The sequence below is a fragment of the Lonchura striata genome, chromosome 17 (assembly GCF_050655825.1).
Source record: "Lonchura striata isolate lonStrDom1 chromosome 17, ASM5065582v1, whole genome shotgun sequence".
In the NCBI taxonomy this organism is placed as follows: Eukaryota; Metazoa; Chordata; class Aves; order Passeriformes; family Estrildidae; genus Lonchura; species Lonchura striata.
In genome coordinates, this window is record NC_140719.1 from 10,758,518 (window position 1) to 10,776,047 (window position 17,530).

The window sequence follows — 17,530 nt, forward strand, 5'->3', positions numbered from 1 at the left end:
GCGCCGGCGCGCGGGGGGCGGGGCCGCCGCCGGGACACGCCCACCGGACACGCCCACCGCGCTCTTAAAGGGGCCGCGCCCCCGCCGCAATCCCGTGGAGGGGTTTACACCCCTCAGGGCCGCGGGCCCGGGTGGGACGCCGGGCTGTGTGCCCAGCATGGAAAAATATGAGGTGCTGCCCCCAGGCTCAAGCTCTACCCGGCAATAAGCGGGGCGGGTGCAGCGTTGTGGGGGTGTCGGTGGTGCTGGAGGGGGTGTGTGTGGGGTACGTGGCGCTGAGGGGGGTCTGTGAGCAGGGCAGGGGCTGTGCGGGTGCAGAGGGGTTTATGTGGGGTACATGGCCCTGAGGGGAGGTCTGTGAGCAGGGCAGGGGCTGTGCGGGTGCTGAGGGTTTTATGTGGGGTACATGGCCCTGAGGGGAGGTCTGTGAGCAGGGCAGGGGCTGTGCTGGTGCTGAGGGGTTTATGTGGGGTACATGGCCCTGAGGGGAGGTCTGTGAGCAGGGCAGGGTCTGTGCGGGTGCTGAGGGGTTTATGTGGGGTACATGGCCCTCAGGGGAGGTCTGTGAGCAGGGCAGGGGCTGTGGGGGTGTCAGTGATGCTGGAAGGGTTTGTGTGGGATATATGGCCCTGAGGGGAGGTCTATGAGCAGGGCAGGGTCTGTGTGGGGTGCTGAGGGGTCTGTGTGGGGTACATTTCTCTGAGAGGGGGTCTGTGAGCAGGGCAGGGGCTGTGGGGGTTTGTTGGTGCTGGAGGTGTTTGTGTGGGGTACATTCCCCTGAGAGGGGGTCTGTGAGCAGGACAGGGGCTGTGGGGGTGTCAGTGATGCTGGAGGGGTCTGTGTGGTTTATATGGCCCTGAGTGGAGGTCTATGAGCAGGGCAGGGGCTGTGGGTGCCCTTGGGGACATGGTGCGAGTGGCTCTGAGTGGGTTCAGTGACACTGGAAGGGTTTATGAGGGAAATGGTGTGGGTACCCCTGGGAGCAGCACAGACCACAGGATGGAGTGGGGTTGAGTGGCCCTGGGGCGTTGTGTGGTCCTGGACGGGGTGTGGGTGCTCTGGGGGTGTTTTCAGCACGGGGAATGCCCTGAAGAGGAGGGAAGGGAAGGTCTGTGTTCCTCTCAGGAGCTGGGGGGGTCCCTAGTCCTGCCATGGGGAGCTGAAGGTGTTTTCTGTGTGGAAGGTTTCTGTGGGAGGGTTTTTTTGCCTTTGTTGTGCCCTAGCTGAGCAGGTGCTCTGGGTGTGTGCTGTGCCCTGCAGGTGCTGGAGCAGCTTCAGCCCGGGGCACTGGGCACGATGCTGGTGGCTCAGCTGAAAACACACCAGGGTGCCCAGAAGAAATATGCAATAAAGCAGGTGAGCTGGTGGTTGCTATGAAAACAAGAGTTTGGCATGTTTGTTGTCTCCAGGGGTACCAGGATAGTAGCATGAGACCCATGCTGGGTAGCTCAGCTGCTGGGTAAGAGTGGGCTTGTTATAGTGCTGATTTTTGGGAAAATTGGAGATTCTGATCAGTTTAGTGGAATGTTGAGGCTCAAAGTGGGGAAAGGACAGCAGCCTAGTGAGGTCCCCACAGTGCTCTCACCTCAGCTCACTGCTGCCCTGACATTGCAGAAACACTGTGACACATGTATTTTCAGCTCTGTTTTACCCATCTCCTGACCCCAAAACTGGCCCAAACATTAGAGTTTTGACCTGTCATTGAAAATTGGTGTTATTTGCAGTCCAGTCACCTTGGTAAGAGTGTTCTGGCTCAAAGTTCCCTGGTGTTTCTGTTGCAGTCTCAGCCCTGTCTTTTGTTTGGTGCAGGTTGAATGCATTGACCAACACCAAGCAAATGTGGCCTTGAAGGAGGTATTGTGCAGTCTTTTCTTTATTACTTCACTTACAAAGACCAAAGTCTTGATAGAAGCAAGTCTTTTATCTGCAGGGATTAGCTGAGTAAATAAGTAAATCAGGTAGGACTATTTGTAGGGTGTGCTCTCTGCCCTCTGCTTGGGTTCAGGCCAGGGTTTGTATGAATTGTTGTTATTTATGGATATGTAAATTCAAATGGACAGTTCTTCTCAGAGGATAGTTCTTTCTCAGAATGGTTATTTGTTTTTGGGAAGCCAAAGGACAAAACTCATCCTTTCGGCCTTTAAGCTGAAGAAGAACCTTGGTTTGTTTGTAATTATTAATAACTCGATGTCTAGATAATATATTTCATGATATGCTCTTTTTTAGAGTGAATTATTTTCTCCCTTTTTGTACCCCTTTTTTTTTTGGTGCAAACTTTGTTGTAATGCCTTGATTAAGTAGCATCAGAAATACTCTTAAAAGACCAAAAACGGTTTCAATAAAACAGTGGAATAGCACCTGATGGATGAGTCTCCCAGTGCCCAGTATGCACAGTTGGAAAAGAAGGTGAATAAATGTTTGTACAGATATCTTATCCTGGTCAGAGAGGTGACCGCTTTCTCTACCAAATATGGCATTACCAGTAAAACTTGATCCAATTTTTCTGTTGAAATAAATATTGAATTACATCTACTAAAATAAATGCAGTTGTGCCATTTGTGAGCCTGGCTCTTTTTAGCTTTTTCTTTTGTGCCTGCACAGCCACAAACACAACTATAGGAGAGTAACCTGAATTCTTTTTATCTTCCACATAATCAGCAAATGTGCTGAAGTGGTTAGGATTTGTTAGAGCCCTGCACAGAAACCACCTTCAAGGAGATAAAAATCTCTCGTGCCATTATATTTGCTGAGTTCAAGCTTGCATGGAGGTTACAGGAAACAATAGCTGCACTTGAAAAATCATCCTGACTTATTCTAAGAAATGTTTTCAGGTCAGGATGTTAGGAACTGAAGAAGGAGGTGGTTCACACATCATCTTCCTGTGGATCAGTTTATATCTTTGAATCTCACAAAGCTGTTGCAGTATTGGGTGAAATATTTTCCTTCTTTCCACATTTGTGTATCCAAATATTTAACAGAGCTGGCACTTCAGAAGAGTTTGATCAGAGATGTGACATGAACAAGTGAAGAATTGGCTTTGGGTGTTATTTAAGGTCCTGTTAAAGGGAAGGACTATGTAGCTATAGAAAGCTGTCTCTATTTTATCTTCTGTACAGGCAATGGATTTGCTAAAACTCTGCCATTCTAATATCTGTGCTTACAAGGAATTATTTCTCACTTGGAATAATGAGGTGAGAATGGAACAGGATTAGTTAAACTGGAATGTGTGGTTTATGTTCTAGGCACATGAGCCTATTCAAGATTTTGGGGTCATTGGGGTGGGATGCTAAAAAAGAAGGTTTTTTTAATTTGAAACAATCCTGATTTTTTTTTTTTTTTTTTTTTTTTGACTCCTGAATACACACACTAAAAACTGAATATGTATGGATTGGAGTCCATCACATGGCAGACTCCCAGATTCTGATGGGAATTAGTGTGTAATTCTGATTTTCATGCCTGCATGAAACCCCTTCTATAGGGGACTATAAGAAGCTGAAAGCCCTGACTTACTTATTGGCACATTTTCTTCAGTGCTTGGACAGAACCTTTGATGATTTTATAGCTGTATAATTGATTTGAATCATCCTATACAGCTTCAGATAAGATGCTTGATAGTGGTGTTTGTTTCATTTGCTAAAACAATGAGCATGCTGTATTTTTAATGAAAGAAATTACATCTTGTCTCTTCTGTGAGAGAATAATCATCTCAGAAGCCTTTTGCACTGTGAGCATCAGACCCACCAGTTTGGTTTTGTCTCTGTTACCTGCAAACAATTCAGTAATTTTGGTGCAATGTTTTATTGCAGGTCTCATCTCTGTTCCTCTGCCTGGTCATGCAGCACTCAGGCCAAGGAGATCTTTCAGCTCTAATCAAGGAAAAGAGGCAGAAGTCAGAAAAGATAACAGACATGGTAAAAAGTACAGAGGAGGCACCTGTTTGAATTGAGAGACTTGTTGCTTTTATGGTATTCCTTCTTTCTAAAAATCCTCCCTAAATCCTACAAAGCAAAGGAGGGTGGTTTTGGAAGCTCACTTCTGAAAGATATTTGAAAGTTACTCTGTTTGTGTTACATTTTCGTGTCTATTTCCCTCCACAGGTGATTCAGAAGTTCCTGGGACAGATGGTGGGTGCCTTGTTTTACATACACAAACAAAATATTTGGCACAGGTGAGCAGAAATCTCATTTTCTTTGTCTGTCAGGCCCTTGTTCTTTGCAGTGTTGGTTCAGCAGTCCTCTGAGGCAGGGAATTTTGCTCTTCCAAAAGTAGAAGCAGGGTGTAGAAGTTCCAGACTTTAGAATAGGCTTTTTTTTACTTCTAAATTTATCTATTTCCTGAGTATTGTCTGGAATACTTGTTTGGTTGAGGTATTATCTCTTGGTGTTTTGGTTTTTTTGGAGTATTTAAAAAATTGTTAATCGCTGTAAATGCTCACATTTTGGTGGCTGTGATGGACAAAGTTTGTGTATCTGAATAAAAGACAACCCTTGCATTCCATGCTCAGATCAATTTGTATCCCAAGTACAAATTTAAAAGCATTTAGAGAGGAAAATAGTTGTATTTTGGTTGATTATCACTTGTATATTTAAAAAAATGAAAGCCAACAGAACACAAAGTAAAAATATCCAAATCAATTCTCCCACCACCACCCCCAAAAAAACCAAACCAAACCTTCTGAGGGCTAAAGATGCAGGCAATTTTTAATTATATGTCATTAGACTCTAATTTCACAGGCTGACAGAAAATATTTGTGTTGCAGAAATCTCAAGCCATCAAACATCCTTGTGACTGGTGAACCATCCTTCATGCTGAGTGACTTCAGTACTGAAACACTTATGAAAGATGAGCTGAAATGGAAAATCAGAGTGGAAGAAGGTAGGTATTTGTTTTGCTATTTTTATTTTCCTACTGTATTTTTAAAAGGTTTTGGTTGTGGTGGATATTTTTATTCCTCAGAGAAAAATTAGGGAAGAGGAGCAAGTTATCTTCCCTCTCCTTTCTCTGCATTAAACTATTTGTCTTCTAAATAGGATTTTCATAGGCAGTTGTCTGAAGCTTTAATTGTGTTCACAAGTGAAAAATGTAGATATGTATGTGAGTTTCTGCAATCAATACAGCTGGAATCCCTTTCAGCTTTGTCCTCAGGGACATCTTAGGAAAATGTTCATTAGTTACAGTGTGTTTTGTAGTTTTTGGAAGCTCAATATCAGCAATGTCCCCATATGATTCCTGTTTCTACAGAAAGCAAGTCTTGGATGGCTCCAGAAACATTTGGACTTTCTTTCACTGAGAAATCCGACATCTGGTCCCTGGGCTGTGTCCTCCTTGATATGATGAGCTGCTTTGTTCTGAATGTGTGTAAGAGTGATTTATTCGGGGTTTTTGATCCTGGGCTCATCAGGATATCTGTGTGTGTGAGAGCTCTCTGACACTGTGCTCTTCCCAGGCAGAAGAGATAAATTCCTTACTGCAGAATATCAGAGAGGACAGCAGCTGCCTGGAAGGAGTCCTGACCCTGATGCAGGATGGAGAAAGCAGCTATTTGCCTTTCTTTCCAATTTTAGTGATGATGCTACAGATTGAGCCCAGCATGAGACCCACAGCAAGGTGAGTTCTGGCTGCCTTCCCTTGATTTATTTTGTCCTAATCCCCTCCTATCTCTACAAATTGGGAATGTTCACTGCTGTTGGAAAGGGTTAATATTGCTTATCCTTCTACCTCAACAAACCGAGTTATTAAAGACTTGATGTTCCTTCAGAGTGGACACTGAGATGCACAGGTGTCCCTTTTTGCAGTTAGATCATAAATTCATGTTATACACAATTTTATGAGCCTGAACTTGATACCTAAGCATGGCTCGTGCAACATGAGCTGTTTGGAAGTAAATTGTTTAAGTTCTGTCAAAAATAATATAGTCTAGAAGTAATAGCAGATTTTTTAATATCAAAACGAAACAATGCCTGTAGATTTTTTCTTTTCTAAATTACCAGTTCTAACTCACTGGTGCTGCTTTTGTCTCTCAAAATTCCAGGGATCTGGTCACTGTTCCATTTGTTGGGAAATGCCTGACTTTTGCTGGTGACACCTCAATAAAATTAAAGAAGTCTCTGCCTCCCACAATAACAGATGAGCTCTTTCAGGGAGGAGTTGAAAATGTTCTAGGTAATAAGGAGAATAAGATTAATGCAAAGGTGATTTTCACAGGAGATAGACACTTCCAGTCAGGATGTGTTCTACTTGGAAATAAATTCTTGGCCACTCATTTTACCTGAAATAAAATGGGATACTCTTTGGAGCAAGGAATTCTGTGCAACTTTTCCTCTAAATTCTTAAGGTTCTCAGCCATTCCTACTGCAAAAGTTAAACAGGGTCAGAGGTCATTCCTCAGAAAATTTGGGAGCTCCACTTACTTTATTTGCATTGTAACATGTTTCCTGATTCATGCCACAGGGGATCTGCTCCATTATTTTCCTTCTAAGTAAGGAAGATGTTATTTTAATCTGAAAAGTCTATTGGAATAAAGCATTTAAAGCTCCTATCCATGCTCTGGTTTAATATTCCTACAGGTCCTCAAAAAAAAATATATAATGCTAAATACATTGTGAATCATAACACTTGGCAATATTGAAATGTTTAATGAGTTGGGGAGGAAAACTCTTCAGCAATCACAAAAATGTTATTTTTATTCATATGAATTCACATCTTGCACAAAACAGAGACAACTGGAGTATTTTGTGTGTTTGTGTGGAATGCTTGAAAGAATTTCCTTGGTTTCTCAGAATTCATGCAGGCTTTCTGGGATATTGAAGAGGTCCAGGCTAAAGGCATTCAGCACCTTGCCAGATTTGTAGATGATGAAAGTGGTAAGGCACTATTTGATCTATTTATTCATTCTGTTCCTTCCTTACATTTTGAGATAATAGGAGGAGGAAAACCTTTCCAATGCCCATAAATGAGAATGAAATTGCTCTCTTCCTGTTTCTTCAGACCAGCAGCTGATGAGATTGTGTTAGTACTTGTTCTGTACATGCTTTTGTTAACTAGCAGAGGGGCTTTACTGGATCATAAAAATGGGCACTGGGGGAAAAAAAAAAAAAAAAAAGTGATCTTTGAATTGGCAACAAACTGATATTTGAGGAAGGTAATTTCCACAAGCCCTGGCATGACCTGGGGGTAATTCCTGGGGCTGTAAGGCTGGCAGAGCAAAAGGGAGCTACACATGGCTAATTCCATGTGTCTGTAAAGCTGCGAGGGTGAAAGCTGTGTATTTTCTCTGAGAAGCTGCAGATTTTTCAAAAGAAGCTTTCAGATCAAGGTTCATAATTCAAAGCACTGTGTTAAATCAGTTATAAAATGCTCTGTCCTTTGACAGCATTTTAATGCTGCCATTGGCTTATGATGTTAAAACTCAGGGTTATTCTTAGCTTTAATTGGTAGGAGACATTTCCCACACAGATTAAAACAATTCACTCTGTTTGGTTCTCTTTGATTCAAGAACCTTTGTCAAAGAATTTCTTTTCCCCCACAGCATTCCCCAATCTGCTAACTTGCACAGAAGTGATCACTCTTGCCATGAAGATTCACACAGATTCTCTAGATTTACAAGTTGAAGGCTGCACTTTGTTGCTTGAAATTCTTAATCAAGGTACAAGTAAGACTTCCTCCTTCTTCTGGGTCTTGTAAAGATTTCTGAACCCATTACTTGCTCCATTAACAATTTTAGGGGATGAATTCAAAGAACTAAAGGAAGTTAAGCATTTCTGAATTCTCATGACCTTTCTTCAGGACTGGCATCCAGCAATTCTGTGTTAAGAGTTAATTTTAACTGTAGGTGCTGATCTTGTCCAACCAAGTTTGTTTTCATGTTATGTAGAATGTTAATAGGGCATAAAGGCTCTTACTGTTTTGGAGTTTAAATTTTAAACCATAAAAGTGTGTTTGGGTCTCTTGTGTGGCCCCTGCTGTCATTTTCATGGCAATTTACCCCAAAATCACCTGATGATACAAGCTTAAAAATGCTAAGAATTGAGTTTCAGGAAATTAAAGTAACTTCTGCTTATTTTATGTGATGAAATGCTGCCAATTGAATGTTTTGCTGTGCTGATTGCAGGGCAGGGGGGTTCAGCTTTCATTCAAAACCACTGAAATGTTTGTTCTATTCCAATGTTTTTGGTGACAGCTCTGGAACAGGGGGTGATGATGGCTCTGGATGAGAATGTGGCCAGCTGCCTGTTACACACAGTGAGGAAACATTCTGAAAATGAAGAGTTCCTTTCAATGCTCTGCACGTTATTGATGATGGTTTCAGCCAGTGGTGGGTCACCTTGCTCATTCTTTGGGGAACCTTAATTTATTTTTACTTTTTGAAACAAATCCAAGATACAGTGCAGAACTTGTGATTTCACTAAGAAGTGTGGATGTCTGTGGGTCATTATTAATTTAATAGTGGTAATATTGCTAAGATTGACCAGATACTGATAACACCTCTGAAAGTTTAAGATACAATGCTGAGGTTTCAGGGATTTACTGGACCACTATAAAAGATACAATTCTGTATTCCTCTAGGTTTGGAAACAAGTACAAGCTCTGCAAATAGTAGTGCTTGAGAAAATGAGGGCATAGAACCTGAATTCTATTTTGGACTCTGCCATGATGAATTGAAACCATTCTCCCTAACTTCTCTACTTTGTTTTCTTGTCTTCTGAACTTCTAATTGCTAAATATTTATAATATTTTTAGTTGTTTTCAGTGTCAGTTCAACAGTCATCAAAGATTGTTTTTAGAAATGGTTACAGTAGGATTTAGTAGCGAGGGGGAAAATCTTAATAAAAATAATTACAAAGAGTCATGTCTAAGACCCAATTATTTCTTATCCAGCATTTCCTAATTCTGAAGCTTAGTTTGAATCGTTAAAATGGAAACAGGTGAAAAATTGTAATTGATACCCTCTCTTCCTGCTCTCTGAATTCCAAGTCCATGAGGAAAAAGGATGGCCAGGCATGCATTTGAAAGGATCAGATATGTTAAGTGCATCTTGTTAAAGAATTCGGTCTGTTCTCTTGCTTCCTTTTGTCCAGCTAATGGGCTCATGTTACCGGTCTGTTATCTCAGTTTAAACACCTTAGTGCTGCCCGTTTCGAGGCCACTGAGTGGGACAAAAATACCAGATTCTATAGAATTTCTGTGGTTTTCAGAAGTAGCTGCGGAGAACCTAAGGAAAGTTGGAATCATTCCAGACCTTCTGTCAATTTTAAGACGTTTTCTTCATAATGACAAGATCTGCTTCTCTTGCTGTGCTGTTCTCTGGAGCTTGGCTGTGAGTGGTGAGTAGAACACAGCGAGTATTGTGCCTGCACTCATGTGACTGGAGGGCAGCAGGTATTGAGCCTAATTGAGTTCAGACATTCCTGTCGCTGGGATTGGATTTTCTCCCATTCTTGTTCCAGGGAGAGGGAGTGAGATGATCTTTAAAATTCCTTCCAACCCAAACCTGATTCTGTGATTCTGGAGAGTTGTTTCCACAGCACTGTTACCATTACTTTGTGATCCAGAGTTAAACTAGATAAAACCAAAAATTAACCCAGAGTTTTTTCAGCAACCCTTTATGTAATAAGGTGTCAAATTCGAGCTGTTCAGGCCAAGATGTGATTTGATTTCATATTTACTGATTTGTTTCTGTGACGTGTTCTTGTAGAGGTGTGTGGTGTTCTGCTCATCATGCAAGGCTGGAAGCACAGATTGTGCACAGTTTCACCTGGTGTGTTTTATTCCCTCTGTGCAGCAAATTACCCATTGGATTTATGGGACAGCTGAATTTCCATCCTGCAGCCCAGATCCTGTCAAAACTGTGGTTATTTTTGGAGGCTTCTTGCTGTGATCCCTATGCATAATTTAAATGACAAAGAACACTAGTTCCTGAAGAAGTTCAGCTTTCTCCAATAAACAGAATTATTTATTAGTCCTGTAACACTTGCTTTGGTTCTGTACATTTTTGATTCCTTTCCTCTGCTGCCCTCCAGACTAAAACAGTTACATTATTCCAATGTCAGCACTCATTAAGGTTTTGCTGATATAATTTGACATACAATGATATCATTACTTCATTAGATAACTCTGCCTGGTGCATTTCCTTTCTGTTAAGGTCATTCAGAGAATAATGCAGACCAAGCAGTGCTGGAAAGTGCTCTCCCTGTCACCTCAGCAGTGCTTCGGAAACACCTCCAGAATGGAGTCGTTGCAGAGTCTGCCTGCTCAGCTCTGTGGGCACTGGCACTCCAAGGTGTGTGATCCCAGTCCCCCTGTTGTCCCTTGCCATGGAAAAGGCTGGGATGTGATCCTGCAACCCGGGCTGCTGGGCTGAGGAGGCTCTGCAGATGGCAGCAGAGTTAGGAACTTGCATCCTCTCCTGGTCACTCTTCCCTCTGTGGCTCCCCAGTGAAGCCATTTTTGATGAACTGTAGAAATTAAATCACCAGATACTGCTAATGAGGAGTCCACTGGTGGGTAGCTAATTTGCTTGGTTGATTTGGAACAGTATTTCATGTTAAAAAATAAATAATATTTCATTATCATTTGCACTAAGGAACCCATCTTTGCAGTACTATCTGTCTTATTTCTTCCTCATGCAACAATATTGTCACATTTACCTACTACCTGCCCCTGTGCCATTGTTCCACTGGGAGAAGCTGAGCAAAACGCCCACAGCAATCACATTTCTATTCTCCATCAGTAGAATAAATTGAGTATTCATGACTCTATTCTTTTGGCCTTAAGGATACTGAAATTTTGGGCTTGTCTGTGTGTTTTGTTTATTTTCTTTAAAGGTTGCTTAACTGACAGTGACTATGAGCCTACAGCAGCACTTTTGCTGGATGCACTCAGGGTGAACCCAGAAAGAGCAGTGCTGGTGAAGAATGGCTGCCTGGCATTAGCCAGCCTTGTGAGGCTCTCAGGTAACATTCAGCAGTTCTGCTTTTATCAATTGCCAATCAGCTCCATCAACATGAAAACAACAATTAAAATAACTTCTGCCTGCATGACAGTGTCAGCTGCATATCTGGTCTCCTATTTGTTCCCAAATATGCTTCAGAATAGTTGTTAGGAAGACTGAAAATAATGGGCACTACTTCCTGAAAACGTGCCTTGAGCCAGCTGGTGAGGGGATGGGAAGCAGATCCTGCAGTCTGCAGCTACAAAGAGCCCAGCAGTGTTTGTGTTCCTTGCAGAAACTGCAGCTTTGGCAATCCTGCTGGACTCAGAGGGCAGTGGAATAGAGCTGATCAAAGATGAGTATCACCTTCATTCCAACGAGCCAGGGGTGGCAGAAGCTCTGTGCCTGCTGATGAACGAGATGGTTCAGTATGGTGAGATGGCTGCTGCTGTCACTTCTTGAGTCTCCTCCTCTCTCCCAGCCCCAAAATCAGTAAAACCACATCAGCAGCTCTCAGGGACATGTTAGCTGCTCTCAGGAAACACTTACTTTGTGTCTGAGAAAGTTCCAATTCATCCTCTAAGAATTCACTCCACTTGTTCCAAACAACTACCACTCTGATGGTAAAACATTTTAACTTCATCTTGCCTCCTCCTTGTGTAGCTCTGTCCTCTCCCCTTTAGCCTGCTCCTTTAGCTCCTGCTCCAGTGGCACTTGTGCTATAACCATACATTTTCTTGTTCATTGGCACTGCAGATGAGGTTATGCTGTATATGAGGTCCCAGAAAATGCAAAAGCTGCTGTCTGAAATAAAACTCCAGTTTCCATTTAGCACGGTATGGAGAAGTCTCTGTGATAATAAAGTATATTAGTATATTATTTCTGGTGAGGGATTTGATCATAGTGCAGAAATTTAGAGAATTAACAGCATGTGGAGTGAAGAGTGAGTTTGTAAGGATAGTTCTAATTATTGAGAACAAGTGGTTAAAAGTTGTTTCTTGTTAATGCTGAAATTTTAAAAAATTATATTCTGGTCTCTTGCAACATTACAATAATTTACTACAGTCTTCATGCTAAGCCAGGATAAAGTTTGTAGGAATAAAGCCATAAGTACATTACACCCAAATTATTTTTGGTTTGGAAGTGGCATTGTTAGCAAATTTTAAAAAACCCTTCAAAATCTTTCTGACAGTTTGTGGGAAGATTTAACTTAAATTTCACCAAGTAGTCACACTGAAAACTCTAGCAAAGTTATCAGAGCTATTTAATATGTTACACTAATATTTCTTTTGCAATGGCTTGCTGGCAAGAAACCATTAATTTGGTTTGTTCATCAAGCCAATAAAACTGGTTAGTCTTAATTTTGCTGATTTTAGTTATGTATTTACAGAATTGTTTTCAAAAGTCTCCTCCAGGCATTGCCTGAACCCCTTCAATGAACACTGCAGCCACAAGGTAGCACAGAAAAAAAATAACCACAGAAAGAAAGCTCCCTCTCCTGTTGTAACAACAGCCACTTCAAACACCTATGTTGGACACATTGTTTTTATTAATAAATGAATACAAAAATAAGTGGAGCAACAAGGTAATCTTTTGTTTGACATTTTTTAACATTTCCCTCCAGAAGATTCAGACCCTGGTGAACGCAACACTTTTGAAACTGAGGAAGGAAAAACGCTTTGTCTGAGAACAAGACTTGGCCACTGCTGGATACAAAAGCCTGGATTCTTCATTAGAGGATTCTTCTCACCAGAAAAAAAAAGAATATTGGGCTAGTAGTAATATGCAAACAGGTATTTATTGATGGTTTGGGTACCACAATGGTGTAACTAACAGCAATATTTAAGAATTCACCTTGTAGTAAGACCTCACTTTGTGGACCTTAACATACTTGAAATAAAAATTTTAATCCTCCGAATTTTGACAAAGCAATGACAGTTTCTTCCTTCATCTATCATAATTTAATTTTTTAACTTATTCAGCGTCTATTTCCATTGAAGAAATTTAACTGATGAAGTTCTTCCCAACTGCAGGCATTTGTTACAAAGATTGTTTGAACACAGTAGCAGACATCAGGCATAGGGCCCATCCACAGGGATACCAGCGGCACTCCTGAACTTCCAGGTTACTGTACCATTGTCTTTGGATTGATTTTATGAAGTGGCTGCTGTCAATTCTGACTTATCTTTAAATTTGGAATGTGACATCAAACCAGCAAATGCTGCAGAGATGAAAGATTCTACCCTGTGTTTTTAAGTTTTACAATTTTTGTTGTTAGCTTTGTTCTTAACAGCAGCTTCCCATTTCTTTTTCTCCAGGGTGTAAAGTCTCATAGCTGCTTGTGCATCCTGGATCTGAAAGAGAATAGACCAGACAAGGATGTGAGATAATAAGCAGCTAAATCTTCCATCATTTTAATACATCCTTCCAATTAACATTTCATGATCTCTTTTTACATTTAGGTCTGTGCCTACTGAAAGGGACAAATTGTGTATTTAGAGTCCAGGGCTCACCACAAGGCTCTGCATTTCTGGTTGTTACTTGGAAAGTAGTAAGAGAATTTTGTCATTGACACAGTATCTATGAGCTCCCCTCCCAATTTTGCTTCCCCAGTTCATTCCTCTTTTCCGTCCTCCTGCCCACTGAAATAAAGGATCTGCTGAGATTCAGGTGTAGCCTCTCCCACTGTCTGTCCTGCCACAGTGCAGCAGTACAGAATGCTGCTTTTAGGGTAAACAGATCTTGATCATTACCTTTCCCCCTGGGAATTTTAACAAGAATTCAGAGTTAAGAGTTAACTTGTGCAGAAGTTGTTTACAAAATGAATGAACAGTGAGCGAGCTTAGATGACAACCTCCCTGCTGCTGCTGTCCAAGCAGAGCTTGCTGAGTTTCAGTGGGATGAAGGCACAGCACTGGCCAGAACCCAGAGCTGGATGATCTGAGGAGGCACCTACCGAGCAGTGCTCTGCTGTCTGCACCTGAACATTGAGCAGCTTCTCACACAGCAGCTTCAGGGATGGCCTGGAACTCTAGAGACAGAACACATCACAAACCATGCTGTCTCACAGGACTTGAAATAACACAGATGGGTATTCTCTAAAAATGTTATATTCTTCAAAGAATAGCACATCTTAGCCTCTGCTGGCAAAATACCAGGAATAATTAATGAATTAGAAGATCTGTGTGTGCATAGGTAGGAAAGAAGGAACAGGGTCAGGTAAAAGTAAGCACAGAAGTGAGTCAGCAGCTCTGGAGTCTGTTAATTGAGCACCTTCCCAGCAGTCTCTTACCTTGACTCTCTGTTTGAAAGGTTTGTATCTCTGTGTGTCCCTGATCTTCTTGTGAGGATGATCAAGAAGTAGAACCTAGAAGAAACCACATTTTCAGTTAAATGTGTTATTGCATGAAACTTTACTGAGCTGAATGCTGTTGTTTCCTCCCAACCAGTGTAAGAGATACTTTAAAGCCATGAAAGGACAAGACCCAGCTCATCTAGATGGGGGGAGGTTTCCAGCTCAGGTGTGTTCCCTTGATCCAGAATGATGTATCACAAACCTCATTTTCAATTTACCTTTAGGTCATTCCTTAGGGCGTGTCCAACTAAAATCCTTCCTTGCAGGATCTCAGCCACCTCCTTCTGAACAGTTTTAAAGTCTTCACCTAAAAATGCCACACAAGGAAACACTTTCCATGAGCAATCACAGCATCTTTTCTGGGAAGCAACTGTATCCTTGGAACTGTAGTTTTTGTACAGTACACTGAATTTCTGCTTGCTAGAACATAGAGAATTCCATAAAGAGAACAGCATAAAAAGAAAATGAACTTTTATACTATATTCCACCAGTTAATTCCTTCAAGGGTATAGAGAATTCTATAAAGAGCACAGCATGAAAAGGAAGTTATTTTTTTACACCATATTTCACCAGTTAATTTCTTCAAAAATGTTAGTGATCACTGTAGAAAAGTACATCTTCCCACAATTTTTCTTAGCATTAAGTTTAACTCAAATCTCAGCATTTTGTTTTCCCAAATTAGGTCTCAAACTGTTCCAAGCTCAGCCAATGAATCTTCTGTGAGAACCCAGTGAATTCTCCCTCTCAGGGGAAAGCCCTGGTACCTGTGTTGATATTCTGAGGCCGGATGCCGCTGACAGCTGTCCTGTAGTCTGTCACCTTCTCCGTGGGCTTGACATACTTGTCATAAACACACTTCCCAAACTGGTTAACGATGGACACCCGAGCCAAGATGCTGTCCTCACCCTTGGGGCCCACCCCCACCATCTCACAGTCCATGGCCACGGCCCGGGTCAGCCTGGAAGGCAAAGGGACAGCTTGGGGACACCTCCACAGGCCCAGCTGCAGCTGACAAGGTTCACATTTGTGTGAGCAGGGCAGAGCCTGGCAGCAGAGGCAGGGAGATGGCAGCTCACTGTGCAGATCCCTTATCAGAAGCCAGTCTGCCAGCTGATATCATTATTATTGCTGTTTAATTGAAGGGATGGGACTAGAGACAGGTTAAAAACAATTTATTATTCAGATAAACATTAGTCTCAGAGGCTGTGAGATTTATGAGAGTAAGCAGTTATAGCTCAAGAGTAGTTATAAGTTCTTCATTACAAGACAATATATAACTTTCTAATCTAATGGACAGTTGCTACAAAGTTTATTTTGCTTTTCTATTACTTATTTCTACTGCAATGTGTATACTTTTATCTAATGGGCTGTTATCACGTGCACACACGTTTCTATTATAACCACTAAACTCTTAGCTTACTCTCTACAATTACACTCTTACATGATAAACCCTTCACTATCTTATTAATACAGTTTTTTACTTAAGGTATACTCTTACAACTAGAGAAACATAAGTTTATGAGTTTATAGAAACATAAGTTTTTCTGCTTAATGTCTGCGTACTTTATTTTTACATCAATCTAAGCTTCTTCTAAGGCTACAGATCAAACTTTTGCCAGTGTCTCTGGCAGTTTCTATCTTTCCATTTCTCACACTCTGCTGCCATCCTTCCCCCTGCAGTGTCACTCACCCTTCAAAAGCCTTTTCCTTAACCAGCACCTGCTCCACAGACTGGGCTTGTTCTGCTTCAAGTCCCAGGTTCCTTCTGGCAATTTTTGCTGCTTCAGGTCCTAGTGCTGCTTCAATATCTTTGGGATCAACATCATCAAACCAGATGTCAGCCCTGGGAAGAACAGATTTAATTACATTTAACAGCCTCAAAGCAATCTGGTGTCTGTTGTACAAAAAGTATGTTTACTTTCTAAACCAAGAATTAAATCCTGTGAAATTTAAGTCTGTGACTGGCACCTCTACAGGTTTCTTGCTGTGTCTGAGGAGCAGGGGCAAAATGTTCCTTATTTCTTTCAGAATTTAGTCTGGAAAAGTGTAGCTGTTTGGAATATACCTCTCTGTGCTCTTCCCAAAATAAATACTCTCATCCAGAGCTGCTGCCTGAAATACTCACTCTTTGGGCTGCTGCTCCACGTGTTCCTCAGCTTTCCTCCTCTTATGTTTCAGCTCATCCTTCTCCTTCACAACAATGCCATTTTTCTTCTTTTCTTTGCAGCCTTTCTCATTGCTTTTAGTGCAATTTAAGTTCTTTTTTGCTGCAACCCCCTTGGATTCTGGCTTGGCCAAAGGAGGACTGGCTTTAGCAGAACCACTGTCCATTTTATTTGTGGATTTGGCCTTTACCACATTCCTATTGACTGCTGGGATTTCTGGGTTTTTGGCTGCTTTGAGTGGCTGCTTCTTTTTGGTGTCTGTTTGACCCGTGGAGATGGGCTTCTTGGAGTTATTTGCCTTTTGTTTCAGCAGCTAAAATGACATTAAAAAAATAAAATAAAAAGATAGATAAAGGAAAAGAGCCTGGAAAAGAGAAGCTTTAGAGTGACTTAATTGTGTCCTTCCAGTGCCTAAATGGAGCCTCCAAGAAAGGGAGAGAGGAACTATTCACAAGAGCCTGGAGTGACAGGACAAAGGGAATGACTTCAAACTGCCAGAGAGCTGCGTTAGGTGGACATTGGGAAGAAATCCTTCTCAGTGAGAGCGGGCAGGCCCTGGCACAGGGTGCCCAGAGCAGCTGTGGCTGCCCCTGGGTCCCTGGCAGTGCCCAGGGCCGGGCTGGGACAGTGGAAAGTGTCCCTTCCATGGGGACAGTGTGTCCCATCCATTCAGGCGCTGCTGCCAGCATGCCCCGCTGCCTCCCTGTCCCAGCTCCCCGGGGCTGTCCCCACCGCATGCCCCGGTCCCCCTCACCTCCTGCAGCGCCTTCCAGTTGGAGGAGAACTCCTGCGGGTTGCGGGGGGGACCCGCGGCCGCCATGCCGGGGCCTTTCGAGGCGCCCGCCGCTTCCCCCAGGGCCTTCCTCTTCTTCCTCCTCCTCTTCTTGCCCTTCCCGCGGGCCGCACCGCTCGGCCCCGCCGCCGGAGGCTCCGCAGGACTTTGCTTGGCCATGCAGGGTCAGCGGAACCGGGATCGGGATCGGGACCGGGGCGCAGCGAGTCTCACCCGGGCCGGCGCTCCCGCAGGGGGACCGGCCCAGCGCCGCACCGCCCCGCCGGGGAACTCCGGCCCGCGCTTGG

General features: G+C 42.7%; 2 protein-coding genes across 5 annotated transcripts; one reads left to right on the plus strand and one right to left on the minus strand.

Moving 5' to 3' along the window:
- Positions 1-37: 37 nt before the first annotated feature.
- Positions 38-12,848, plus strand: STKLD1 (serine/threonine kinase like domain containing 1). 4 transcript variants are annotated; one of them, XM_077787901.2, is made up of 19 exons: positions 38-172; positions 1,261-1,356; positions 1,810-1,854; positions 3,117-3,191; positions 3,807-3,911; positions 4,098-4,168; positions 4,760-4,875; positions 5,242-5,354; positions 5,447-5,607; positions 6,032-6,162; positions 6,780-6,863; positions 7,529-7,645; positions 8,180-8,314; positions 9,195-9,323; positions 10,142-10,279; positions 10,824-10,952; positions 11,226-11,363; positions 11,687-11,766; positions 12,555-12,848. In XM_077787901.2, the coding sequence occupies exons 1-19, from the start codon at positions 158-160 to the stop codon at positions 12,615-12,617; spliced, it is 1,941 nt and encodes a 646-aa protein (XP_077644027.2). In that variant the 5' UTR covers positions 38-157; the 3' UTR covers positions 12,618-12,848. The 4 variants fall into 4 exon arrangements, with proteins under 4 accessions (XP_077644027.2, XP_085450309.1, XP_085450311.1 ...); XM_085594183.1 differs by lacking the exon at positions 11,687-11,766; XM_085594185.1 differs by lacking the exon at positions 3,117-3,191.
- REXO4 (RNA exonuclease 4) lies at positions 12,462-17,517 on the minus strand. The gene is made up of 8 exons (XM_021543562.4): positions 17,205-17,517; positions 16,411-16,763; positions 15,976-16,128; positions 15,050-15,243; positions 14,504-14,592; positions 14,223-14,297; positions 13,887-13,961; positions 12,462-13,284 (listed from the first exon to the last, which is right to left on the minus strand). The coding sequence occupies exons 1-8, from the start codon at positions 17,400-17,402 to the stop codon at positions 13,183-13,185; spliced, it is 1,239 nt and encodes a 412-aa protein (XP_021399237.2). The 5' UTR covers positions 17,403-17,517; the 3' UTR covers positions 12,462-13,182.
- Between the last annotated feature and the right edge of the window lie 13 nt (positions 17,518-17,530).